The sequence below is a fragment of the Temnothorax americanus genome, unplaced genomic scaffold, assembly GCF_048541705.1.
Source record: "Temnothorax americanus isolate GAGA-0224 unplaced genomic scaffold, ASM4854170v1 Scaffold37, whole genome shotgun sequence".
NCBI classification, from domain to species: domain Eukaryota; kingdom Metazoa; phylum Arthropoda; class Insecta; order Hymenoptera; family Formicidae; genus Temnothorax; species Temnothorax americanus.
The window spans coordinates 232,063-252,347 of NW_027509515.1; the positions used below are offsets into that span (position 1 = coordinate 232,063).

The window sequence follows — 20,285 nt, forward strand, 5'->3', positions numbered from 1 at the left end:
GCTAGCCTAGCAATCGTGAGCAGTCGCTCGTTTTCGCTCGTTTCCTCTCTTTTGACCCAATGGATTAAGAAGAGAGGAAACGAGCGAAAACGAGCGACTGCTCACGATTGCTAGGCTAGCGGAGTATCGGCTGAACGCACCCATGTTTGTTGATCTTTTCGCGATTTTCTGCCGATGTTAAGGCCCGTATTCATATGGCAGTTTTATAGAGTTAGCCTTAAATTGATAGAAATAAAGCTTAAGTCGTAGGCAAATAAACCAATCTTCGATTACTTTAATATGTGAGATAATTTTTCGTTTTTTTTCGTTTTTAAGACTAATAATAAACCAACAAACGCTAAAATTAGACCAACAATTATCAGCAAACGATTACGCATCGATTAGGCTTTTTTTAAATTAAAAATAAAATTTTTCCGGCTAACTTAATGCTAATTTTTTTTTTTAATTTAAAAAAAAATTAAGAACCAACAAACGTTGTAATTAGGCCAACAATCACCAACAAACGACCAACAAACGATAAAAAAATATAAAAATTAATAAAGTCGAAGTTGACCGGCTAAGTTACCGGAGCTAAATTGAGGAGTGGAGAGAAGGTCGCGCTGTACGGAAAGACAGCCGAACGCGCGCGAAATTTTTGGCTACGATTATAACCGATGAACGTCCTCTTAATGGCCCTCTCAGCGCGAGTAGCAAATGACTGCTGTGAAGAATTTATAGCAAAAAGAAACAGGACTAATGCTAAAGTATCTAAATAACTATGTAAAGAATTTATTGCAAAGAGAGCAGGGATTTTACTATCAAAAGGTTGGAAAATACGTGTATGTATACACAGAGAAATAATATTAGGCTACAAAGATCCAAGCTCCGACTGTAAATGACATTTTATTCTAATTTGATTGTATAGTATGACGGTCTAAAAAAATTCTTTATTTATCTGTTGACAACTTTTTAGCAAACAATTGACAATAACTAAATCTGTATAAAAGTTACTTTGAGTTATATATTTGGCAAGATATACATGCAACATTAGAAAAAAATTCTTTAAAGTAGGTGTGTTTAATATAAAGGAAACTAATACATATGAAACATACATATAAAACAAACATGTAAAAATTATGTACATATAATTGTAAATACGAGCCAGACAATCCAAAGAACGGCAAAAGCAAAAACAATTTTGAGTATTTGGTGTATCCAATAAAATCTAAAATTAAAGAATTTTTTTTATTAATAAAAATTAACTTAAGCTAACAAAATTAATCAAAAATTAAAAAAAGATCTGTTACCTCTTATACTTGATACGACTAATTTCTAAAGTACTGTTATCTTCATTTAGAAGATAGAAACGTATGCCCATATAATGATCAAATAAATATTTCTTCCAGTCAAATCCGACCATACTAAATTGAAATATCTTCTGATCTTCACTACTCAGATGACTCCACATCTCTTGAACATTGTCAGTTGAAAAACTCCATTCATTTGTGCGAAACGGTTGAGTCACGTTGGAAAATTTGTCGATCTTCTTACATAACTTCCACATTCTAAAATGCATATAAAACCATTATAATTTTTCATATTATAGATAAAATTTTATTTAGTTTCGATACAAACTATGTAATATATGCTTCAAGTAAGAGAAACGACATTTAAATTTACGTGATGATACCTTATGGGCTACGATTTGTACAGATGCTTATAGCATCTATAATTAAAGCTGGGAAAAAATGTCCGAGCCAAACGCAAATTCTATATAGAATTTTATGTTGCACGAAAATCATTTAAAAAAAATATATGACATTATACATGGGGTACACCTTATTTGTGTCGACAAATGCATTACGGTATTCATTACAAGTCGGTCCATTGACTGGTGACGCAAAATTATAAATTAATGTATTCTTGCCTCTCCTACAAGATAAATTTATTTAAACATAATTATGTTGTACATTATACTTCTTTACAAATCAGAGTCATTTATAATCATATGCTAATGTTCTGTGATTATACGGTAATACCTAATATTGTAAGCTAATATATTTAAATACACATATTCGCCCGAGTGTATTATGCTATTTAAAAATATGCTCCCCTTCCCCACAAACGATAGTATTTTGGAATAGTTTTATTACAGAATATTTTTCTGATATTGGGGTAAATGATAATAGCAACTGAATAGTAATTTTTTTGCTATTTTGATATGTTACTTTTCATATTTAGATAATTGTTATATCTTCATAATGTTAGTTTGTATAACAAGCATTAAGAAATAATATATATATATGTATAATAGGTCATTAAAAATTATGTTTAAAAGATAATTTAAACAATTTATTTAGAGTTACACCATTATCATGCCATTAACTGATGTTCTAATCGGCGGATAGTACGATTTCCGAGGCGCTCAGATTTGACTGTGGTTTCTGGTAGTATTTCTTACGCTGAACAAAAAATTATATAGGTCTTATAGGGCTAACTGTTCTAGTTTTTGAGATATGCAGTATTAAAGCTTAAAATAAATATAATATAAATCTTTACTTTTTTTAATTATTAGATATATTATATTATCGTATTTTATATTTATACTTTCTAACACATAAACTCTTTGCCTATAGGGCGAAACAAGGTATATTATTGTATATTAGGTATACCTATATAATTTTTTGGTCAGCGTAAAAAATACTACCAGAAACCACAGTCAAATCTGGGCGCCTCGGAAATCGTACTCGTCCCTTCTAATCTGATGTTCCAAAAAATAATACGAGTAAAATTTTATGTAAGTTAGATGTTGGTTAAATATCTCATCATACCTGAATTGATTATAAACGTTCCACGCACTAGCGATCAAAGCATTTACCGTGAAATCGACGGGCACGATATTTGCCTTAACATCGGGATTACAAGAAATAAATCTTGTGATACCAAGTGTCCCAGAGATCGTAATACCTTGTAGCCCATACATATTATCTATCCATCCGACAAGTGGTTCCTCGGCGCTAGATAAAACTGAAAGAAATCTTAATTATTCCTGGTTATGTAGATTCGCGAGAATCAAACTTATTGTTAGCTAAACGCGACACACACACACACACACACACACATCCGCGATTGTTTATTATTATTTTACAATTATAGAATTTTATAGCACATAATTATGCAAACCAGTTGAAACTAATTAAATATAAATGTTATTTAATAAATTCTGTAGCAAAAAAAATTGTTAGTTTTTATAGTTATTCTGTTACCTATTGCAGGTCGAAATATTCCTACTGGCAAATTTCCGCTTTCGACTCTGAGAAGTCCTTCCGCAATCGCTTTTGTGAATGTATATGTATTCGGCCATTGTGAACTGATTCTAGCAAAACGATAGATTATCTTTCTTTATTAATATACATTGAATTATTTTATTATATTGAGCATCAAAGAATTACCTAGATATTTTTTCCTCAATTATGTTCTTGTTTGGACAAGCTCGCGCACAAGCCTGAACTCTAGAATTAGATGAGGAAGGAACAAATAATAAGAATCCGTGTATTGAGAGAGAGATTGCGTTTAGTAATTTATGTAATTTGAAATGGCTAGATTGGGCAGAACTATACAAAGAATACCAACATTTGTTGCATAGGAGAATAAGGGAAACTGCCCGAAAACCTTCCCAGTATTCGTGAACCAATTATTACACAGATCATACAAAATACTGTAGAAATACAATAAATGTATAAAACACATAAAAGAAACAAATCAAGGGTTATTATAGAACAGTCCTTTCTTTAAATATGTATCATAATATACTTGGAGATTTTACTGAGGTATTTCTTTATCATATAAAATCTCCATTACAAGAAGAATTGTCATAGTAGATTCTCGTATAAATTCTCTTGACGTAGTCAAGCTTAAAATTAGTTGTTCTTTTCTAAAGAAAGGATCGTTTGAAACATAAACATAAATTAATTAATACAAGAATAGCACTTCAGATAGAATTTATACAATCTAGGAAACAATGCATCAATCTTTTGTTTTAGATACCGAATTACTATCATCAGTCTATTCAGGGATGTTATTTGTAATGTTAATACTGATTGAGTATTACTAAATAAGTGTCGAAGTCTCTGCAAAGCATTATACTATATTATGAGCGATTACTACAACATAAGCTATATGTATGACATGAACGACAACAGAAACGTAAGAGCTAAGTTTTTTACTGAATTTACTAGACCAAATTTTGTACTAGGCAGTCTTTGATTGACACATTAATTCACTTTAGTATGAACATAACATTCAATAAGTCAGAATTCGCAAAATACTTAGTAGAATAATTATCAAGTTATTGATAAGTAACTTTTATAGTAACGCACGGAATTAGTCACTAGATAGTTTTATCACAACGCAAGAAACGATTAATATAATCCGCAATGAACGTATTCTCATTTCATATGTAATACAAAGAAAAGTACACATCGCTCGCTAATTAACGTAATGAATTATAAGAGATATTGTCTAATTAATGAGAAAGAAACAATCGCACAAAGAAGAAAATTAAAGTTTTTTACTTGTCATGAAAATGGTTGCAACCGAACAATTAATTATTTACTTTACTTCAGACTGAGCTCAGTGTTATAAAATTGACTCGAAATGAATTGTGCACAAACCCGAAATAAGAGAGGATGTTTTCCTCTCAACACGAGAAATGTATTATATTTCCTCAGAAGAACAAGGATAACTTTCCCCAGAATAACAAGGATAACCCTCCTCAGATGAGCATAGGATTCTTTGATCAGGATTCCTAACGTAACGTTAGATGAACTTCTAACGTCTCTACTTGCTATTATGAAATGATTGGTTACCTTGTGAGCAAAACAGATGAATAATTAGAGCTAGTCTTACAGAACACGCCTCAGACTTTCTTTCCTCTCGATGTATAAGTAGCTGCTCGTATTCAGCTTGAACAGGATTCCTCGAACGTTCCACAAAATGGCTGCCTTCCTCGAACCTTCCACGAGCCGGCATGGCTCGCCAGGATGTATCTCGCTGGCTTCCTCTCAGTGACGATCGCTGTTGTCCATGAGCTTTTCCGATCCGTATATGTTTCACAATTATCTTACTTATCGCACACGAATAGGCCGATCTCAAATACTTTACGACTTAACTGCGAAAAGATGATGCAATTATGCGACTCGAATTTATGTATAACGCACGATGTTTCACGCACGAGATCTGCGAGACGAATACGCTCGCTCGGCCGGGCCACAGTATATACAGTAGCGCAACTCTCTGTCGGCACCTTTGATGTTAGTGTTGGCCAAAATGGAGTGCGCATGCGCGAAATAAAGCAGTATTCTGTCTCACTTCTTTCTTCGTCATCTCTCTCCTTCCTACTCGTTCAGTCCATATTGAGGTTAATTTAACGCAGTTGGCGCGAGATACAACCGTGTCTGTTAGTTTCAATAAAAATTATGCAGAATTATTGTTAACAATGTACAATGTCATGCAATGCGCGCGTAAAAAATGAAAGAAATTAAAATATTAAAAAATATTACATATATAATAGATGAATCCGTTAATGATGCAAAATAATGATATATAAAATATTAATATATGAAATATTATACTAATAATTAAAATAATATAACAGTATGTTATATAAATAAATAAATATATATATATATATTATATGATAAAAGTCAGGAATAAATGTAAAATAAGTATATAACATATATAATATATAGAATAATTTTCTCGCATAAAAGTATACACATAAAGAAAAATTATGTAAACATTTTAAATTAATATAACACTTTTTAGTTTAAATGTATACATTTATATATTTTTATAAAATATGTCACATTTTACAATATATTATTTATTAAATATATTATACATTGTGTGTGTGTGTGTGTGTGTGTGTGTGTGTGTGTGTGTGTGTGTGTGTGTGTGTGTGTGTGTGTAGTAATATAAACTCAATTTTTTAATGATACAATAGTATGTGGTCAATATATATTGATAAAATTTTTACATTTTATTTTATAACATATATGTAGATAAATTTTTACAAATAATGAATATATATTATTGAAAACTTTACTGATAATGCTAAGCTATTGCGCAAAAGAAATTGCATTAATAATATTAAAAACTTATTAATATTAAAAACTAAATATATGTATAATTCGCGCATTGTAATACTAATAAAATACATAAACTTCTTCAGTTTTTTGAGTTATGTGTTAATTTAAATTTAATTTTTCTAATATTTTTATAATAAATGCAAAAATAGCTTACATATTATTATTTTCATTTTCCATTGATATTACATCTGTTGATACTGTAGAAGCTGTAGTACACTGCTGTAAAATATTATATTTTTAATTATTTTATATTACTATCAAAAATATTTTTAAGTATCAAAACTAGATTTTTCCAAATAAAGAGTAATTAAAACTAATATAAATGAAAACTTACTTATTATTGGTAAACTCTAAACATCTTGTTGGTACAGCATCTGGATGAAGGCGAGCTCGACTTTTGACAATTTTATACTGATTTTCTTCAAAATGTACATGACACAATCCACAATTGCGGTGAGCATACTCGGGGCCTTTTGGTATTAAATCCAATCTTCTGCATGCTTGAACCCATGCCAACCACCTGTGTATGTCAGAATAATTAATTAAACTACGCAAATAATGAAATAATGATGTAAACAATTATTAAAATAGTATTGTACCTATCATGTTCTTTTGGAAAAAGGAAGAAGTGTCGTTTTTCCACATTTATGGTGCTCATACATCCTGTCACTGCACACCAATGACTTTCTTTTTTAACGCCTTTATTAATAGTTTTTTCCATTTTCTAATTCCTTCTCGTAGCAAAAAATCTGAAACAAAGCTAAGATCAAAGTGCTTTCAAAGAAAAGGAAACCTGTATAAAATTTATACAGGTTAACTTTCCTTTCTATACTTCCAATACACAAATCACTTCACAATCACTTCACAAATCTCTTCACAATCACACACTTTACAATCACACAATTTACACAATTTTTTCCGACTTTTATCAAGTCACTCTATAGCTGTCTATAGCACTTTAACGCCTTAGGCATTTAAATGTGCCTCTAAATCCGTTAGAAAAGGAAAGACAGTAAGAAGAAAAGAGACAGAAATAGTGCTTTATTTCGCGCATGCGCAATCCGTTTTGGCCAACACGAAATCAGAGGAGTTGCGCTACTGTATATACTGTGGCCGGGCTGCGCGCCCCTCCTAACATGCTCAAGCATGCGCGGTAAACACGTGCCTCGCCGCCTGGGACGCAGCGTTGTCGGCACCGCTCGCGCGCTTCTTCCATGAACCACGTAGAACGCGCGGCCTGACCCATCAGACCACAATCGACACTGATGGCCGCAAAAAAGAATAACACAATCTCTTTCTCTCTCTTTCAACTTCAAACAGTTCTCGTGTAAGTTACGTGTGAACGTGATAAGGTCTTTATGATTAATAGGATATGAGTAGAACCGCTCTTTGATATGTTTCACATGGCAGTTCGCATAGGCTGTTGACACGTGAATAAATGACTGCAAGATAAACATTAAGCGTAATTTATGTTTCTCTCTTAAAATTAGTGAATATGCAAAATATAAATAATTTTGCCAATTATTATTACTAGAACACATATTAGATAAAAGGCATTACTTTTAAATTTAGCATGTGTTTAGCAAGTTTTAAGATGGTAGCGGTGGCATTAACGTTTATTATCGTAGAAGTTTTATGTTCTCCATGAACCGTACATTTGCTGCCATGTGAAAAATTATGGATACCTATAATAAATATACATGCTTTAAGTAGGAAAGATATTTAGAAAAAAGTGCACAATTTATTTCTAATTGCATCGATAATTAATTATAATTAAATATATGTAAAATGTAATGCTTTTATAAATATATATGCAATACATTATTTATTGTATTAAATGTAGTAGTATAGACGATTTATGATCTGAATTAATTACCTGATTTATCAGTATGTTCTTATCATTTTCTGATAATCCGAAGTCTTCTGTATCGAGATCGCCTATGATAGGTACGATTTTTTTGCGGAAATTGGGTACTTCATTTTTTACTCGGTCGAAAAGCTATGGATTACAAATTTAAATAGCGATCATTTACAAATATATATCACGTTCCGATATTGTTTCCGAGATACTCACAGGTTTCTCAAACATTTCATCTAATCGGCTTTCGGGACTCTTGTCTTTTTTCGAACGTATCAGCAGATATATCGTCGAAATATCGGGGCAACTTCGTAACAGTTTCTCAGTCAATATTTTTCCAACAAAACCAGTACCGCCTATAAGACAAAATAACAAAGTGACATACATATGTACGTGTATGTACATATACAGGTTGTCGCACGTTGCTACACGCGCGTGGTGAAATATTAAGAGAAGTGCTCTGTAAATAACAATGCACGAATGTCGCTCTTGTATAGCCATTATTATTTACTTAACGTTTCTTCCAATCCCTTGCTACGCGCCTAACAACGTGAATATTTTTATTAATTAATTTTTTACTAATTATTATTGAGAAATTTACAAAACGTAAAGGACTTTTCGAATCAATTTTACCCGCTCTATCTGCCCACGAGCACTGGTCCGCATATTACATAACACCTTGTATATGTACCAGATAGCACAAAATGTTATTTGAAAATGCCTTTTGGAGAAAATCAAGAAACATTCAAAATAAATGTATAATTTAAATTTTGTGGACATTTTAATCCTAGGATATCCTTTTGTTATTCCGAGGAAGAACAAATAATAGCCATGCAAATACTAGCTTCAAAGACGTTTTAAGAATATTTTAGACGTTAATAGCCTTTTAATTATCTTAAAAATATTCTTTTACTTTATTGCATACATTGCACTTCTGTAATAAATACCTGTTATAAATATTGCCAGTCCGGCGTAAAAGCTTTGTATCGGTGTTCTGCGTACTTCAATTCCCATGTTTTATTCACTGTTTATCTGCGAAATTAATATGCTGTTAGAAGTTAATTATCCGGCTGTTAGTCCGGTTTATTTGAAAACCACAGTTTTCAAAGATTTTTATACACACACACATGTATTCCAACCTTAATAAAATCTATATACTCTTTCTTTGCAATAAATTCTTTACAGTTATTTAGATACTTAATAAGTATCAAAGTTAAATCAAATTGATTTAATTAGGGCCCTTAATTTAGGGGGGAGAAATATTTTAACATAGTATCGGTGTTAGCATTTAACGCATCTATATTATGTTAATCTAACACGAAAATTTGAGTGGACTGTTTGGGACATGTAATTTATGTTATATTTAACACAAATTTCCCAACGGTGTAGTCCAATGGAAACTATGTTATAAGTATATATAGGTATATATATACGTTCACAAAAGCAATTGCGAAAGAACTTCTCAAAGATGAAGGAGATTTATACCAATTATTATAGAATATCTCGGCCTGCTATGTAAATAGATTTTTATTAATTACTAGCATGCCCCGCCGGGCTTCGTTCCGGAGAACATGTGTATTAAGACACGCAAATGCTTTATGTGAATGTACATGTGCTTGAGAGAGCATGTATAATTTTGATATTTAGTATTATCCTGTATTTGCCCTTTAGCCTATGCTTGGGCATAAATAAATCATCTCTCTCTCTCTCTCTCTCTCTCTCTCTCTCTCTCTCTCTCTCTCTCTCTCTCTCTCTCTCTCTCTCTCTCTCTCTCTCTCTCTCTCTCTCTCTCTCTCTCTTTCTCTCTCTCTCTCGCTCTGGAAAATTTCGTAACCAATTTCCAAAAAGATACCGATTCCCCAAAAAATCGGTAACAAAAAACTATGCAGTTTATAGCACTCCCCGGGAAATTCTACCCCTACTTCATATATAATTTTTTGCGATTCGGTCAATTAATTCCCGAAAAATTTGAAAAATTTCTGATACCGGCTTCCAAAAAATCGGTAACAAAAAATTATACATTTTATAACATTCCCCGGAAAATTCTACCCCCGTTTCATATTTAATTCTTTGAGATTCGGTCAATTATTTTCCGAAAATTAAAAAAAATTAGAAAAACCGGTTTCCAGAAAATCGGTAACAAAAAACTATACACATTATGACACTCCCTGGGAAATTCTACTTCTGTTTCATATATATTTCTTTGAAATTCGGTCAATTATTTCCCGAAAAAAATGAAAAAATGTCAAATACCGGTTCCCAAAAAGATCGGGATAAATCGTGAGACAGGTCGATAGGTCCTCTAAAGCAACACCTTTCTATTTCTCGAAAACTATACACCGTACATTATGAGGACATAATATACTTATATAATTAAAGACGTAAAAATCCATACTTCATACATTTATTGATTTTTATATATAAAATTTGGTAAAAACGAAACATTCAAAAGCAATTATTAAAAATTAAAAATTATAAGGCTCTCGTTTATTATTAAAAATTATTAAAAATTATTAAAAATAAAATTTACCCAAATTTCTTTTACTAATTGTACAGTTCAAATAATAGTAAATATATTATTAATAATATCAGATCATTTTACATGTTTGTAACGTCTTTTGAAACTATTTAAATTTATATATATATTTTTTTTTTTTTTATAATGCAGTTTTATATTTAAATATAAAATTGAGATGCAACGTAAATTGGCATACTTATTGATAAAACGGATTATAAGGTAGTAAAAATCAAATAGAATAGAATAAAAAACACAGCACAAGAAGATCTTGCTGCGAAATTATGAGATAAATTTACTGGCATGCTGTCGGCATACTGCCAACATTTTGCTATGTGGGGTAAAGCAATTGTGAAGCAAAACACAGTAACAAACTACGAAGGTAGAAAACGAAAGGTTTCGAGTTTAAATCCTGATCGGGTCTGTTAATTTTTCCGTTTACCCCTCTCGCTGTCCAAAATTTCCTTCCGTATCTTTCCTCCACCCTCACTACACTCCTTGTTTTCTCGTATATTTCCATGATCCTCTTTCCCAACTTCTCACTCACCCCTGGTTTTTTCAGACATCTTCCCAAAACCCTCCTGTTCACTGAATCAAATGCCGCCCTTGGATCTACAAAAGCAGCCACTACCTTCTTTTTCCTCTTTAATCGCTTCCCTATCGCATAATTCAGTGTGTAAATGTGTGTGTAAACCCTCTCCTTTCCATATATACTCTCCCATAACGCCTTTCTTAAACCACTTCCCCCATAACTTTACACTTCATTTCCTATCTCGTCCTCTCTCGCCTTACCTTTTTTCAGCCCTTTCAGTATTCTCTCTACTTCCTCCTATCCCATCTCCTTCTCTTTCTCCACTTCCCCCTCCAATCCCTGCTCTCCCAACTCTCCTTCTCCTAGCCTTTGCTTGTATTTCGTTCCTTCTAACATCTTCCTAAAGTATTTATCCCACCCCTCTACGCGATTTTCTGCTAAACGGTTCGAGCACCAAAATTCGGACTAGGGCACTTAATTAGCACCTAAATAGTTCAGCTTAATAGAGGTCCATTTCTGCGCTCGCCGCATTGACTACTGTCAAAATGCATTCTGCGCTTAGCGCTGTTTATAATGTGCAAATAAAATATACGCTCGCTCATCTATCTGAATTAGTGTCATCTTGTGCACTGTGTTCATACAAGAATTTGTACAAATGGAGTAAATTGCTACCTATTTGTGCACATGGGTGCATTTATATCTTACCGTTTAAAGTAGGTACAAAATATCTATATATTCTCTAATGGGTATATATGTTATAGTCAAAGCCCGAAACGCGGGTATTCCTAGGATTGACTAGTCAATCCTGGGGAACGACTAAACGTCTTGGTCAAAGCCCGAAATAAGTTTTGCGTTTCGGCTTTTGACTAGTCAATCCTAGGAATAACTAATACGGCTGGTCAAAGTTAGAAACTAAGAAAAATCACTTCGGACTTTAACTAGTCAATCCTAGGTGTGGCTTAATTCGGACTTTGTGACTGTTAACAAATAAAATCAAGATTTTTTTTACTAAATTAAGTTCTTATTGTTAACATAATGTAACTTTTTATTTACGTTCTAAAGCGAAATTATAAAGTACATGCATGGGGGGGGGAGTGCAGGGGAGAAAAGCCTTCCTGTTCACGTGTGCTCACGCATGTAAGCCCCCTTGCACCCCTCCATGCATGTGCTTTATAATTTCGCTTTACAACTTAGCATGTACTTTAAGTTGTAAAGCGAGGTCAACGCTGCCTACCGGCGGGGTGGGTGCGGGGGAAAGGGGCCGAAGGCCCTTCTTGCACCCCCTCGTGTGCGTGCGTGCGTGCGTGCGTGCGTGCGTGCGTGCGTGCGTGCGTGCGTGCGTGCGTGCGTGCGTGCGTGCGTGCGTGCGTGCGTGCGTGCGTGCGTGCGTGCGTGCGTGCGTGCGTGCGTGCGTGCGTGCGTGCGTGCGTGCGTGCGTGCGTGCGTGCGTGCGTGCGTGCGTGCGTGCGTGCGTGCGTGCGTGCGTGCGTGCGTGCGTGCGTGCGTGCGTGCGTGCGTGCGTGCGTGCGTGCGTGCGTGCGTGCGTGCGTGCGTGCGTGCGTGCGTGCGTGCGTGCGTGCGTGCGTGCGTGCGTGCGTGCGTGCGTGCGTGCGTGCGTGCGTGCGTGCGTGCGTGCGTGCGTGCGTGCGTGCGTGCGTGCGTGCGTGCGTGCGTGCGTGCGTGCGTGCGTGCGTGCGTGCGTGCGTGCGTGCGTGCGTGCGTGCGTGCGTGCGTGCGTGCGTGCGTGCGTGCGTGCGTGCGTGCGTGCGTGCGTGCGTGCGTGCGTGCGTGCGTGCGTGCGTGCGTGCGTGCGTGCGTGCGTGCGTGCGTGCGTGCGTGCGTGCGTGCGTGCGTGCGTGCGTGCGTGCGTGCGTGCGTGCGTGCGTGCGTGCGTGCGTGCGTGCGTGCGTGCGTGCGTGCGTGCGTGCGTGCGTGCGTGCGTGCGTGCGTGCGTGCGTGCGTGCGTGCGTGCGTGCGTGCGTGCGTGCGTGCGTGCGTGCGTGCGTGCGTGCGTGCGTGCGTGCGTGCGTGCGTGGGTGCGTGGGTGCGTGGGTGGGTGCGTGCGTGCGTGCGTGTGTGCGTGCGTGCGTGCGGGGTGTGTGTGCGTGCGTGCGTGCGTGCGTGCGTGCGTGCGTGCGTGGGTGTGTGTGTGTGTGTGTGTGTGTGTGTGTGTGTGTGTGTGTGTGTGTGTGTGTGTGTGTGTGTGTGCTTTCCACGCATATAAAGAAACTCCCAGCGTGAGCCCTAACTGCTTGAATCGAGATGCTTGGTTATTCTGCGCGATTTAACTGTTTAATGATGGGGCACATACACACGTGTGTATGCCCTGCTTTATAGAAGTTGTGGTCTAGCAGCGCCAAGTTTTTTTACAAGAAAAATTTATGTATTTTAATAAAATATTTTTATTTTGTACTGTTACTTCTGTAATTCTTTGTGGCCATTAAAAAATACACATGTAAATAACTTTGTATTTAAATATCTTGTATTCCCTTGTTAAATTTAAATAAAATTTTTTAATCTTATAAAATTGTTATTATACATTCTTTTCTAATTGACACAATGTAAAGATTTTTCAATGTAGTGCAACAATTATTTTTTGAGGCAATATACATGTTCTCTCTGTAATTGGCGCTCTAACTTAAAGAGATATCATTTCTTTTTTGTAATTGTAATAGATCACTTGAAGCGCGACTCTTCTTTTTGATAAGGTAACATAATTTTGTGACGTGTATCACTTGGGTTATAATTTTTCGGAAATAAAGATACTACTGCTTAGATTTTTTCGAGATTTTTCGAGATATAAAGATCTACCACTTGTTACTTAGGTTTTTTCGAGGTATAATACTACCACTTTCTTTTTTTTTTAGGTAACAACATATACACTACTATACGTGTACTTGGCGCCTTTTTTTACCTTTTTTTAAAAAAGGTAATTTTGTGCGGATATCACGCCTTTTTGTAGTATATTACGCATTGTATAAACAGTATGTACAGGATAAAGCTATTTGGAGGTATAATACTACCACTTTGTTTTTTTCGAGGTAACAACATAACAGGGTAACAACATAATACATATACACTATTATGCGTGTACTTGGCGCTCATTTTACCTTTTTCTTAAAAAGGTAATTTTGTACGGATATCACGCCTTTTTGTAGTGTTACGCAACTTAATCTTATAAACAATATATCTTATAATTTCATAAACCGTATATAATACAAGGTATGAAGCTAAAAGTGTTACGGACTATTATTTCTAAAGAAAACAACAATTTAATATTTTGCTCAGTTTTTTAAAAATAATAATCTGTAACCCTTTTAGTTGTACACCTTGTATATATTTTTCAATTTCAACATAAAACATAATCGCAATAAAGCATGATTAATGTTAATAAGTCGTTAACTGTAAAATTCTTTATTTATTTTTATTTGCGTGTCTTACTGAATGTTGTTCGCAACTGTATATGTACCGATATCTTCATCAGGTATCGATATTTTTGATAATTATTTTTACGTCAGACATAATTTTAATTCATCCAATTTTTATTATGTCTAAACATAATTTTTGTCCAATTTTTATTATGTCTAGACATAATTTTAATTCAGCGATTTTTATTATGTCATGACATAATTTTAATTCTGCCGCTAGGGAAATTTTAAGTCGATTTTTATGAATCAAGCTTGAATTCAATGTTTAGGTGTCCCAGGTTGCCGATGACGAGGTCCACATAGCGCGCTCTATAGTTTTCGGTGTCCAGGTGTATTAATACCTTGAATTTGATGGCCACGTGTTCCAAGTTGCCGATGACGAGGTCCACATAGTGCGCTTCGTAGTTTTCGGTGTCTACATGTATTAATACCTCGAATTCGATATCTACGTGTCCTACATTGGGTGCGTTCAGCCGATACTTTGCTAGCCTAGCAATCGTGAGCAGTCGCTCGTTTTCGCTCGTTTCCTCTTTTTTGACTTACTGGATTAAAAAGAGAAGAAACGAGCAAAAACGAGCAACTGCTCACGATTGCTAGGCTAGCGGAGTATCGGCTGAACGCACCCATTCAGATTTAAAGTTATTAATACACCTAGACACCAAAAACTATGAAGCGCATTATGTGGACCTCGTCATCAGCAACCTGGGACACCTAGACATCAATTTCAAGGTATTAATACACGTAGACACCGAAAACTACGGAGCGCAATATGTGGACCTTGTCATCGGCAACCTGGGACACCTAAACATTGAATTCAACATATTATTACACCTGGACACCGAAAACTACGAAGCGCACTATCTGGACCTCGTCATCGGCAACCTGGGACACGTAGACATCAAATTCAACGTACGATTACACCTGGACACCGAAAACTATGAAGCGCACTATCTGGATCCCGTCATCGGCAACCTGGGATACGTGGACATCGAATTCAAAATATTAATACACGTAGACACCGAAAACTACGGAGCGCACTATGTGGATCTTGTCATCGGCAACCTGGGACACCTAGACATCGAATTCAACGTACAATTACACCTGGACACCGAAAACTATGAAGCGCACTATCTGGATCTCGTCATCGACAACCTGGGACACGTGGACATCAAATTCGAGGTATTATTACACCTAGACACCGAAAACTACGGAGCGCGATATCTGGACCTCGTCATCGGCAACCTGGGACACGTGGACACCGAAAACTACGGAGCGCACTATGTGGACCTTGTCATCGGCAACCTGGGACACCTAGACATCGAATTCAACGTACGATTACACCTGGACACCGAAAACTACGAAGCGCACTGTGTGGACCTCGTCATCGGCAACCTGGGACACGTGGACATCGCATTCAACGTATTATTACACCTGGACACCGAAAACTACGAAGCGCACTGTGTGGACCTCGTCATCGACAACCTGGGACACGTGGACATCGAATTCAACGTATTATTACACCTGGACACCGAAAACTATGAAGCGCACTGTGTGGACCTCGTCATCGGCAACCTGGGACACGTGGACATCGAATTCAAGGTATTAATACACGTAGACACCGAAAACTACGGAGCGCACTATGTGGACCTCGTCATCGGCAACCTGGGACACCTAGACATCGAATTCAACGTACGATTACACCTGGACACCGAAAACTACGAAGCGCACTGTGTGGACCTCGTCATCGGCAACCTGGGACACGTGGACATCGAATTCAACGTATTATTACACCTGGACACCGAAAACTACGATGCGCACTGTGTGGACCTCGTCATCGGCAACCTGGGACACGTGGACATCGAATTCAAGGTATTAATACACGTAGACACCGAAAACTACGGAGCGCACTATGTGGACCTCGTCATCGGCAACCTGGGACACCTAGACATCGAATTCAACGTACGATTACACCTGGACACCGAAAACTATGAAGCGCACTATCTAGATCTTGTCATCGGCAACCTGGGACACGTGAACATTGAATTCAAGGTATTAATACACGTAGACACCGAAAACTACGGAGCGCACTATGTGGACCTTGTCATCGGCAACCTGGGACACCTAGACATCGCATTCAACGTACGATTACACCTGGACACCGAAAACTATGAAGCGCATTATCTGGATCCCGTCATCGGCAACCTGGGACACGTGGACATCGAATTCAAGATATTAATACACGTAGACACCAAAAACTACGGAGCGCACTATGTGGAACTCGTCATCGGCAACCTGGGACACGTAGACATCGAATTCAACGTATTATTACACCTGGACACCGAAATCTATGAAGCGCATTATCTGGATCCCGTCATCGGCAACCTGGGACACGTGGACATCGAATTCAAGATATTAATACACGTAGACACCAAAAACTACGGAGCGCACTATGTGGACCTCGTCATCGGCAACCTGGGACACGTAGACATCGAATTCAACGTATTATTACACCTGGACACCGAAAACTATAAAGCGCACTATCTGGACCTTGTCATCGGCAACCTGGGATACATAGACATCAAATTCAAGCTTGATTCATAAGAATCGACTTAAAAATTCCCTAGCGGCACTTTCTGCCAAGCATAGAGAACCTACTTTTCCGTTGACTCAATATTTATTATATATATACCTAATTTTTACTTAAATAGAAATCTTCCTCCTGACCGATAAGTTTATCGACCTAATTTTGAAATACGCGCGCGATATCGAAACTGGCGATACCTGCGCCGCCAGCGTCGAAAAAGTGAAAAGGACGTTTCTCTGATAATCATAATAATATTGAATGAGAGCGTTAGGAGTATCTTAAAAATAAATTTTCACATTTGGACTTTGCGTCGCAATATCTCCGCTCGTAAGGCACGTAGCGGAATATTATGAGAGAAACCCCCCCCTAATTGGACCCCAAGCTATCGATCAAGCCTACTTAGAACTTGATCCGTTCACTCGTTATCGAGATCTCAACATCTCGGGTACTCGCAACCCGTCGCGTCGCGTAAAAGAGTCACGGTCGGTCTCGCTCCGCGTGTACTTGGCGCGAGACACTACCGTGTCTCTTGATATGTTTAACGCATTACATTTGTTTTGCTTTTTCACTTAACTTTTGCATATACTTACAATAATAGATTAGGCAGTAAAAATAATCAATAACTCAATAACATAAATGTTTTGTCGTTTATAGATCTTCACAAGTTCGAATTCCATTTCAACGATGACAAAATCTTTTCTTGTTCATATTTTTTATTGTTTCTATCGTATATCGACTGATATCTTTTGGGAGATCGTATCTCAAAAACTGTCACTGTACAGGATTCGTAAATTTTTGTTTTGTTGATAAGCAACAAACAATAAGATAATTTGCTTTACTGTTCAAAAGTATAGTGATTTGGAATTAAAATACAGCTTTATTGTTTAATTTGATATTATTCGTGGGAAACAAACGCAAAAACGCAATTTTTATAGATACAACGCACTTCAAAATTATAATCAAATGAACAAGATACGACATATTTATTTTTAAATAACATTTATTATTGTCATTTAAAAATAAATATGTCGTATCTTGTTCATTTAATTATAATTTTGAAGTGCAAAGTCGTATCTACAAATACGAGAAAATACGAGAAAATTTCGACAACTATAATTTATTTTTGGTAATCTATTTCAAGATAGGATGTATTAGACACTTAGCTTCAAGGTTGCCTGACTGGCGTTTAAGCAGAAAAACCGGAAATTGTGTAAAATCGATCTCGAATTGTGTAAGATACGACCTCCCAAAGGATATCAGTCGATATATGTGAAAAATATATTTTTTGATTAAATTAATAAATTAAAATTTAAGAAATTAATAATAAAATAAAAATTAATTTTATAAATTGAAATTAAAAATATTAGATATTAATTATAATTTAAATAAGAATAAAAATTATAATCAATAATTTTATAATCTACTAGCTGGTTACCCGGGCTTCGCCCGGGAGTCGTTTTTCTTCAAACGACTTTATTTGTGTTTTAATATCCTTAATCGAAAAAAATTCTTCTATCAGTTTGGATACCGATTCCCAAAAAGATCGGTAACGAAAAACTAGACACTCTATAGCACTCCTCGGAAAATTCTACCCCTATTTTATATACTTTTGGTAAAAATTTGGTCGAATAGTTTAAGAGTGTATAAAGATCAGACATACACATACAGACATTCTATTTTATAAATTAAAAATATTTTCGTAACATTCTTTGCAGTGTGTGTGGAGATGGGTATAGTATCGGTATTGTTAAATTGATTAGCAATTTAATTACGTGATTGTACGTTTCAGTTTCAGACTGCGTTTCAAGATTGAAAGTACGGCGTGTGTAGTTGACGAAGCAAAAGAATATACTTTTAAAATTCACACAAAAAATTGTTACTATATATATAGGTGAACAAAGTTCAGGTTCACCGTATTTGGCAGTTTAACTTGATGAAAATATTAATTTTATAAAATTATCAGAGAAATTACATAAGAGTTTATTTGAAATTTTAATTGATATACAAACAAAACTTTCCTACACGGTATAAATAATAAATATAATTAAATGAATAAGTTTATTAAAGGAGCATTGCATGAGGCGGACCAGGAGGAGGGGACGGAGGGAAGACACTAGAAGGGGAGGGGTAATAGTAGTGGTGTAAAGTCGCCCAAAAAGGTTTCGAGTAGAATTAAAATATATAAAGGGTTGGGCATGTCCCTGTAAAACGCCATGTAAAAGGTATCAGATAATGACTGAATGTATGTATAATTATAATTGTAAAAGTTTTTGGGAACGTTTTCCTGAAAAAAAAACCCTTTCCAACCGCGGGAGGGGAAAGAAATAAAGATTGAATTGAATTGAAATTGAATATTAAAGAAGCATTGCGAATTAAAATATATATCCTTTATTTGTTCTTAAAAGAAATTTCTTATGTCATTTATGATTAAAAACATATAATTGATGCACGATTATTATTAACACCGAGATTAACACTGAATCTATTGCGTCAAAAAGTTGCAACTATATTATATACATATACTATTCATAATTTGTAAATTATTTTTTAATTTTAAAATTAAAGGTTTTTTTTAAATAACCGCAATATTAATCAGATGGCAAAGTTAATTAAAAATAGCAGATATTAAAAATAAAAATGATAGAATTTTTACATATCTTACACAATTCGAGATCGATTTTATCAATGATACTTTTGACATCCGGCCGCTATATGGCTCCGACATTTTGAATTTATCAACTGAATTTAACATCAGATTAATATTTAGCAACCTGAAAAACTCTTAAGTTTGAATAACAAAAAAAATTTCATAGTTTTCTTAATTAATGGTCTATGTAAGTCGCAACTTTGATGCAATAGACTCTATGTTAATCATCAATATCTTTTTAACTACAATTGACATAACAAATTTCTTTTAAGGGCTGAAAGTCCTAACAAAATTTTGATTACAATAATATAACTTCTCTAACTCGTCATGCGGAGTTCTCGGCTTATTAGAGATCAGTGCGCTCTGATTCTATAACTATTAACAACAATTCGTTATCATTATATTGTCGTTGCGCAATTTTTTTATCATATATTATATCTGCACAACGATAATATAACTATGATAACGAAACTGTATAGTTATATAAGAGTTACAGAAAATAGCGACGCGACTTATCGACTATTAGCGACTTCGTCCGAAAATGACCCGCTAATCTTAAAAACGTAGTTACTGCATTGGCCGCTACACGGTAT

General features: G+C 35.6%; 1 protein-coding gene and 1 pseudogene across 3 annotated transcripts; both read right to left on the bottom strand.

Moving 5' to 3' along the window:
- Nucleotides 1–911: 911 nt before the first annotated feature.
- LOC143901984 (fatty acyl-CoA reductase wat-like) lies at nt 912–9,126 on the bottom strand (annotated as a pseudogene). The gene is made up of 10 exons (XR_013258231.1): nt 8,934–9,126; nt 8,203–8,342; nt 8,005–8,127; nt 7,689–7,813; nt 7,440–7,570; nt 3,246–3,379; nt 2,811–3,006; nt 1,675–1,911; nt 1,287–1,547; nt 912–1,204 (listed from the first exon to the last, which is right to left on the bottom strand). The product of XR_013258231.1 is annotated as a fatty acyl-CoA reductase wat-like (transcript).
- On the bottom strand, nt 5,010–7,126 carry LOC143901980 (52 kDa repressor of the inhibitor of the protein kinase-like). Of its 2 annotated transcripts, XM_077414656.1 has the most exons (4): nt 6,728–7,126; nt 6,463–6,648; nt 6,283–6,347; nt 5,010–5,435 (listed from the first exon to the last, which is right to left on the bottom strand). In XM_077414656.1, exons 1-3 carry the CDS (start codon nt 6,847–6,849, stop codon nt 6,311–6,313), a joined length of 345 nt encoding a protein of 114 aa, XP_077270782.1. In that variant the 5' UTR covers nt 6,850–7,126; the 3' UTR covers nt 5,010–5,435; nt 6,283–6,310. The 2 variants fall into 2 exon arrangements, with proteins under 2 accessions (XP_077270782.1, XP_077270781.1); XM_077414655.1 differs by lacking the exon at nt 5,010–5,435 and having other exon boundaries at nt 5,843–6,347.
- Nucleotides 9,127–20,285: the final 11,159 nt, after the last annotated feature.